Consider the following 8677-nt stretch of genomic DNA (forward strand, 5'->3'; position numbering starts at 1 on the left):
TCTGCTCCTGAGTTCAACGACTCGTACAACTTAAGCGACAAGATTGAAGGAGAGGACTCGGAATAAAGGGTTATGCTTAAGCGACAATCGGCTGATCTCTTTGCAATTGAAGAGCTGGTTCTGTTATGCATTCTGTTGCTCCTACACTGCACGGATAAAGGTTGTCCCATTCGCATTTTATAGTGCCCACTTTTGGCATCTCCCACTCGTACAAGTATCCTCATCGTTTAGTGATGACTATTATTAGCAGACTAAGAGGAATTTTTCACCATCAAGACGACATTTCCAAGCAAATGAACGAGAACAAGTGACAAACTGAAAGGTAACTATATTAATCGCCTAGGAATAACTCAAAACTAAACAAAGAATAATCTGTTGTACACAGCAGAAAACAGTGTATCACAGAGAAGAAAAAGAAAATAGAAAATAGGAAAGACCCACATTTAGGGGTATAATAGAATCGCTAAAATAGGGGCTTCATAGTTCTTTTGACAAAACCCCCGTTTAACACGTACATACAATAGTAATGCCCCACAATACAAAATAACAGGAGCTAGGAGGGGCTGCTTTAGAGGATGACGACCTTCAAAAGACGGTACCGCTGTTGTATCAGTTTAACATTTCGTCTAGCTTTTGCCTGTAGAGAGCCAAGTTCTGCACAAAAGGAGAAGATGAAAGAAGAAATGTACAGTGAGTGGACTGCTGGAAATTTATAGCAAAAAACAGGGAAAGAGAAAGAAATGTGGGTACGATTGTATTCTATATGACACAGCTGCAACAAGAAGCTCATATACATATGCCGTACATTTTTAATAAATCTAAGTTAACAGTTCAATCATGTCACATCACACATTATATTCTAATATGAAAAATCATTAGTCTTGAGAAAAGTATTCCAGTGCTTGAAGCAAGATAACACCGGTAGGTGAAACAAAAACAGCTGTTCCTGAACTGCATTAACTTGGCTAGCTTAAAGGTGGAAATTTTGGGGCTGTTGGAAAGCTATCAAAGTTCTAGTTAATTTTGTTTACTATAATATCATAGACCAGCCATAGATAATGTTATACCTAAAGTCAATTGGTTTATGAACAAGCGAAAATAGATTTATGCTTTCTTACAAATTTAGAGAAACAGTTATTATAAGCAAAATCATGGACATCTAGACAACGAAAAATATTTGTATATCAAAGTTCTAGTTAATTTTGTTTACTATAATATCATAGACCAGCCATAGATAATGTTATACCCAAAGTCAATTGGTTTATGAACAAGGGTAAATAGATTTATGCTTTCTTACAAATTTAGAGAAACAGTTATTATGAGCAAAATCATGGGCATCTGGACAATGAAATATTTGTATACAAATGCTGCTTGGGCTGGTGAGTTAGGGGATAGAATGTCGAGTGGACATTTTTTAGGCCATTATCAAACTCAGAAGTATGAAGTGTTGTATATGATATGTGTGGCTTATTGCATGCACCGGCTGCAACATCCCAGGACAGGCATGGCATGCTGTTAAACAAGTTTTTGCAACACAAGGATCTATAGATAATATTCAGCATAGTTATAAACATGCCATATAAAATGACTCCAGAGATTAATTTGTCCATGTAAATATGAAAGAAAGCAAAAATTAATATGATGGCCTTGAAGCATTATTGGAAGTGATGACATGGTCTCATGCTAAACAGTGACATATGATTCGACAAACAATGAAATGAAAACCTTGAACTAATTTTTCTGTGTGTTTCCATTCTAATGATCTATCTGAGGGTTAGCAGTAGTTGTCAAATCTGTTCTACACAAAGGAAGTAATGTTTTATAAGCAACGTTAAATTATTCTACACTACCATTTAGGTCCCTAGGCCCATCTTTTACCTTAAGTAAGCTTAGGACCTTAGACAACGCTCAAAGCACCATACAAAGATATCATGATAAAAAAACAGTATAGCAAATTATAGAATGATTTACAATGTTCAAGTGGGCTTTGTATTTCTGTAGCATGCCACTTAGCCAGCTGGATTTTTATTTTGAAAAGCATGATTAACTTGCTATGATGAGCATCTGCAATTTGATGTGATGTTGTCACTTCTTGCTAGACTTAACCTTCACTCCTAGCTTGTTTGGTTAACTTCTTCCACATCACATTATCGATATACTATATTACAGATAGCATGGAGCCTTCTCTTTTGACATATTAATTTTCAAATTATGGTACATTCCTACCTTACCATTTTCTCAATAGTTACAACATAATATGATGCAACAGCAGTTGTAGTTATGGGATACCTAGCAATCTCTATCATGCTAGCTCATATAAGCTTGTAAAGTGTTCCCATTGTGAAGACTGATGCTCGTTCATCTATCTGCTTTCACCAGATGTAATGTGCCACCAAATAAACCAAAAAAAAAAAATCTTTCCAAATGAATACAATAAATCATATTTGATGGATTTAAATCCCCATGATTAACAGTAGGATTTAAGATTGGAGATAGTAGGTTACCAGTTAAGACATTTGGAAAAAGAAGGGAAAAATTATGAATAGGAGCTGAGTTAAATAAACAAGAGAATGACAAAAGGGACGAATTTAGATAGCACACAAAATAAATGTAAAATAAGAATGGAGTTCAAAGTGAAATGAATGTAAGACAGAAGACTTTAGCTACAGCACCTTAGTGTAAGCATAAACACCAGCTTCAGATGGTGCCACTGGGGACCCCCTTCGGATGAATCTTCCTTCTTTAAATATGTATAACATGGGAATACCAGTTGAAAGCTCCAAGCTTATCACCTGCAATAGGAAGACGTATACTTCGGAAAGCCTGATAATAAAGACTAGATAATAAAGGCTATGTCCTGTATATGCATAAATCTGTAATAAAGGTGTCGTTACCTCTTGAGAAGTTAATTTGTCCAGATACATAATTATTGATCTTAAAGAGTTTCCATGAGCTGCAATCATGACATGCTTTCCAGCCTGTAATTGGGGTTCAATCTGCAAAAAAGATCCCATTTAGATGCCCGAACCTTGGAACTTAAGAACAAGTTTCTAAAGACAGCTTTACACAAACAGTGCTGACATGAATCTAGAGAAGTAATTTACTAATGCAGATCGATGATAAAAATGTAATGACCTTCAGAATCTTAAGATATTAAAAAGTGGGAAAAGGTTACTGGTGATATTAATGTTTTGCGTTCTGTTAATGCGACAATTCCTCTTGACCGGAACGAATTATAAAAGCAGATTAATGCTTACGTTTTCTCTGAAATATGCAACTGCCCTTTCAGCACACATTTCCAGACTCTCTCCATTAGGGGGAGGGATGTCATAACTACGACGCCATTCATGTACTTGCTCCTTGCCAAACCGGTCAGCAGTTTCCTGCTTGTTGAGACCCTGTAGTTCTCCATACCTGAAAAACAGAAAAAGAGTAGCAACTAGCGTCAACTTTGCTGCATTTAGCATTACTAATTATAGGGCCAAGAGAAAGAAGGAACAAATGACGCAATCAATACAAAATCACAACAGGATATTCTATTACATTCGTTCATTTAACTGCCAAGCAGCTACCACGGGAATGGATTGTTTCTTGGTTTCTTCACTGAATATCTGACTCCATGCTTTAGCCTGCTCACTCTCATTGTGCAAGATAATAGGAACCTGTAGAATCGGGATAGTTCCAAATAAGCACTTGCAAAAGAGATTCTAAAAATTATGAAGAAATTACACTGACATGGTCGAGCAATTTTGTCATCCCTTTGCAACAATACAGCATGTGGACTTACTAAAAGGACATGGGTAAAACAGAAGTTAGAAGGGAAAAAAGGAAACCTTCTTGCGACGATGCTGGGTCATGGCAAGCATCGCAGTCATTTGAGCACGGATCAACGAAGATGTAAAGATCATGTCAACCGGGATATTGCTAATTCTTTTCCCAGCTTCAATCGCCTCTTCAACTCCCTTCTGAGTAAGTGGAACATCGACACAGCCAGTAAAAAGATTTTTCTCATTCCACAATGACTCTCCATGACGAATCAAAATCAGCGCAGTTTCATCTGAAAAATGATCAAAAGCCAAGAAGATTTCTCAGTCAAGACCGCGGTAACGTTGTGTTAGCTTTGAGATAATCTAAAGACTATGACTGTCAGATTAAAAGAACCAAACCGCAGGCTTGACCTATTGTGAAAGTGAAATATGACCAACAGGAAAGCTAAAATATTCTGCGACTTTCACTTATAGTAAAATCATGACTACATACAAAGTAGTACTGGAAGCTCAATCTAGCGTGAGATCGTAATTAAGGAAGCGAGCTGCTACTTGTTCTGCTGCTAAATCAGATTAAAGTTTTAAGGGACAGATTAAAGTTTTGAGGGAGGCGATCACAGTTTTGAAGGAGGTCCAAGCAAATATGAAAAGGAATCGGTTAACCACATTTCTCCTACTCAAGCAGGCGTTCCACACGTTTCGCGTTATAGAGTTACAATACTCCAATTACCCATTTAAGCTAGTCCTACAAATCAATTAAGCAGGTTCCGTGTTGATCTTTTAGCGAAGCATTCGCATCCAAGAATCAGATAAAAAGAACAAATCGGTACCACCATGTAAAATATATACATTGAAGCAAAAACCAAAGTCACAGTAAGCACTAAAGCGAGGTGGCCAATGATCATAAAAGGCATACTTGATTTCTTCCTCTGATCATTGGGATTCTTCGAAGGAACCGAAACCGGACTGGCGACCGGCGTTTGAGGATTCATTGCACGAACCGCCCCAAATTTCCTTCCTCGGAAAGCAACGGAGTCGCTTACTTCCATCAGCAAGCCACTTTCGCCGACGAAGCCTTTCGAAACTAATCGACCAGAGAAGCTCACGGAGAGCGATTTTGCTGCGGAGCCACCACCGTCGTATCGCTGACAACAATGGATGGCACCAACCGCGTTTTGGAACGTCGCAACAGCCATCTTCTACAATCAAAAAGAAGAAAGCAGAGAACCGGGGTCAATACTCAAGCCAGAGGCCACACCAAAAAGAACAAAAATGATTCATATAAAACGAAGCAGTTCTGCCCCTAACTGGATTACAACACATAAGGAGCACGCTCCAAAGAAACCAATATAGATGACGGACAAAGACAAGGAAAAGGGTGAATCCATCAACGTACATACACAAACAAGAGGAAGCAGCAACAACTCGACTAACAATGGCAGAAGAGAAGAGGGGATTATCTGCCTTCAAACTTTTTCCCGTCTAAGGCGGACCAAACGAGGAGAACAAGCCACCTGCCTCACGGAAGCATTGACTCGAGAGTCACGGACAAGGGGAGCCGACGAGCTTCCTTCCCTCGTGAGATCGCCGGCGTCGTCAAGGTTATATTAGGAGAATTCGAGAAGAGAGGACGGAGGAGGGAACAGAGGGCGCGTATTTGTCAGCAAAGAATCGATGGATTTTAAAAGTGGAGATCTAGGAGGGCCGGGAGGACGGTTGGGGGAGGTTGGCATGGCACTTGGAACTTGGAAGGTGCGGTGGCGTTCCTCACATGGGGGTTGGAAGATCCAACAGCGAGTCTAAAGGGGTGCGGTCGGTCCCCCCTTCTCCTCCTGTTTTGGCTGCTGCTTTGTGCCTGAGTTTGACCGTGACCATGTTCAACCTTTCGCACCAACTCACCTAAAAGCAGCAGCCATGGATGAGTATTTACAGCGACGATCGTCTACGGTTTTCCACTTTTCTGTGACGAGTCATCGACTAATTGACGCTTAGAAACTACGGAATCCCAAGTTTTTGAGCAAGATAAAATCTAGAGATGGCTACCAAGAAAGAGTTGAGCAGGGGCTAGAGCTCTAAAATTCTAAACCAAAGTCGACTAGTTACCAGTCAAGATGGGTCCTTGCTCAATTTCATCGGATGCTCAGCGAGACAATTTTACAAGAAAATTTTCTCAGTTCTCTTTGTTTGTCGTTCATATTCATGGGAGCAGAGCAATCAGTGAATCCAGTGGCCCGTGGCTCAACAGGGTCATCTGGCAAGGACTGGAACATACAGTCATCAATTTTTGCACCCGTGGTTTTGAGGGGTACGACACCTTCCCCTCAGATCTCAAATCCATTTTTGGATTCTTCAGCGGATCTCAAATCCACATTTTTTATACCATAGCGCGGATTTGAGATTCACATTGGATGTAGATGATGAAATAAAACTGTGGATTTCAACTATCGTGGATTTCAAATCCCCTCCAATCTAAGTTCTGTAGAGAATCAAATGCAACCTAAAGCTATCAACATGCTAGTATTTGGCTAGTGAGATTGAATCTTGTTGAATTTGTGATCTGAACCAGTTCTAATGTTAGTGAATGAACAAGAAAACATGTCTGATTCATTGGGCTCTTCTACCAATATTCCTTCCCCACAAGATGGGAGCCGAGACAAGTTGGTGATTTGGAAAATAACAAGCAATTTTGGTTTTCTTTGAAAGGTTGGTGAGTCGGTGACTTGGTGCGTGGGAAAGGGAGCTAATAAGAACATGTTCATATTTAATCAAACGTGACTGTGATGGTAGCCGTTTCCGAACAGAAGATGGCACACAAAAATTGGCGAAGTCGATGGTCGCTCCTGTTGGCACGGTACTTTTTTGCATTTCTTTCTTCAACTGCATCACTTATAATTTTATTTGTCATCTTCCGAAACAGGCACCAGATTCTGGAGTTTGTTGGCGACTTTGCTCTTTATTTCATTAGTCACCTACCCCTTCTGTTCATGTAAAGACCAAGAGAAGATAATTTGACCATCCTATTGTATTAACTTTCAGAAATCGTAAGCTAAGAGGATTCCATTTAAGTACAAAAATCTAAGAAGAAATTGAATGCTGTAAGGTCAAAGCTAGAAGTCCAGGACGTCGCAGTGATTTTCCTTGTCTGAGGACAGAGAATATTTTGCACTTCCTTTTGTCCTGATAGATCTAATAAGGAACACGCTTTTGTACATTTTAGAAAAAAAATTGTTGTAGCCTTTTTTCTTGCGTCTCTTGCCACGCCTCAATAGCCACGGCAACCAAACGCTCACATCGCCGCCGCGGAAATCAAAGCGTGTGACCACACAGTTCTTGTATGAAGAAATGTTCAATACGTATTGTGGTTAAATCAAGTGCCGCTAATGCATGATTTGTTTATAAGAAATCAGCAGACCATCATTTGCTTGGCTGCAATCCGTGCAACAAGCCGAGCCAATTGTAACTGAGCTCATCCGTGCAAACAGTTTGAGTTAAAACTCGAGTTGTAAACAAGCGGGTTCTAGTTACACGAGCTCGACTTGTTTAAACTCAATTTAGCTCATTTCTTTATCCTGTTTGTTAATCTTTAACGGTATGTTGTGAATTTTTTTGATGAATTTTCACCCCCTTTATAGTTTTCGTTTACATTTAACAAAGAAAAATATATGGATCAAGCGAACGAGCTTTAATTGAGTCGACCTCAACATCGGACTTGGTTTACCGAGTTGAGTTCGAGCTGACCTTATAAAGCTATACTGGAGCACCACTCTAAGAATATGTGGCCGAGCTTGAACTCACCTTGCTTCTTGTACATTTCTACAAGCATGCATGTAACTGCATGTTATCAACCACAGAAAACTGAACCGAAAGAAGCAACAGGCAACGCATAATTCCTCACCTAACTACCACTCTTCGAGAGCAACCTGAAGGTTCCATTCTCCTTCCCCTCAATGCACCAACTCGCAAATAGGGAACTCACATGATCATGCATTAATGTGGACGTGTACCTATTATTGTTTCATTATAAGAAAGGAATATTCGCATCTTCGTTCATCACGATGCTCTCTCTCTCTAGATTCTAGATCTCCTCTGTCTTGGTAGGTAGGTTATGCACCTGGCCAGCCTGACGTATTGATGTGCAAAGCTTTCATGTTTGTGAGCCATTATGGTGCCTTCTTTGTGGTTCCCCATGAACATGGCTTTGCTATTTTGGCATTAATGGAGGAAGTTGCTTTTTATTTGCTTTTTCTTTGTTATTTCCGCCAGTCAATAGAAATATAGAGCTTTTGGTCCAATGAGGCAACACGGCAAAGTGGCAACTACCATTGGCTGGATTTGAACTGAGGCTGCCACCAACTTTCCATGCAACTCATTTTCTAGGTATAATGCAACTGCTGGTGAAATGATCTCAGAGTTCTATTTTTCTAACAATCTTAGTTCATAGGTCAACATGGACAATTTTAAAGCGAACAAAATTTACTTCTGAGTGAAACACATACTGAAATAAGTTTCTCCAGATTCTGCAAACATGCAAATGAAATTCCACATTTCACCACTGCACCAACTAAAACGAATCGATCTGCTGCGGAAATCTTGGATCACCATTGCACCACGTAATATATATATATATATATATTGGAATGCATAAATAACGCAAATGATTTCTTCAGACAATATTCTGAAAGTCAAATTCTATTGTGTCCGCTCAAAGTTTAGATCGTATATAGATGTGGTCAACATGGTCTAAAGTAAACTCAACAGTATGTATTGAAATTAGATAAATACAAAAAACAAATGGAGTTGTTTAGACTATTAATGGAATTGCCAAGATTTAATCATATTTTTCGTTCTTTCATAAATTCAAACCTACAAACGCAATTTATAATGTCAGGTTTTAGTGAACATTGGTTTTT

General features: G+C 39.3%; 1 protein-coding gene across 1 annotated transcript; it reads right to left on the minus strand.

The window, feature by feature from the left end:
* Window positions 1-308: 308 nt before the first annotated feature.
* LOC116258418 (2,3-bisphosphoglycerate-dependent phosphoglycerate mutase 1-like) lies at window positions 309-5165 on the minus strand. The gene is made up of 8 exons (XM_031635560.2): window positions 5076-5165; window positions 4684-4966; window positions 3834-4057; window positions 3544-3662; window positions 3258-3414; window positions 2895-2996; window positions 2673-2792; window positions 309-654 (listed from the first exon to the last, which is right to left on the minus strand). Exons 1-8 carry the CDS (start codon window positions 5163-5165, stop codon window positions 610-612), a joined length of 1140 nt encoding a protein of 379 aa, XP_031491420.2. The 3' UTR covers window positions 309-609.
* Between the last annotated feature and the right edge of the window lie 3512 nt (window positions 5166-8677).

Source organism: Nymphaea colorata, chromosome 8, assembly GCF_008831285.2.
Source record: "Nymphaea colorata isolate Beijing-Zhang1983 chromosome 8, ASM883128v2, whole genome shotgun sequence".
In the NCBI taxonomy this organism is placed as follows: Eukaryota; Viridiplantae; Streptophyta; class Magnoliopsida; order Nymphaeales; family Nymphaeaceae; genus Nymphaea; species Nymphaea colorata.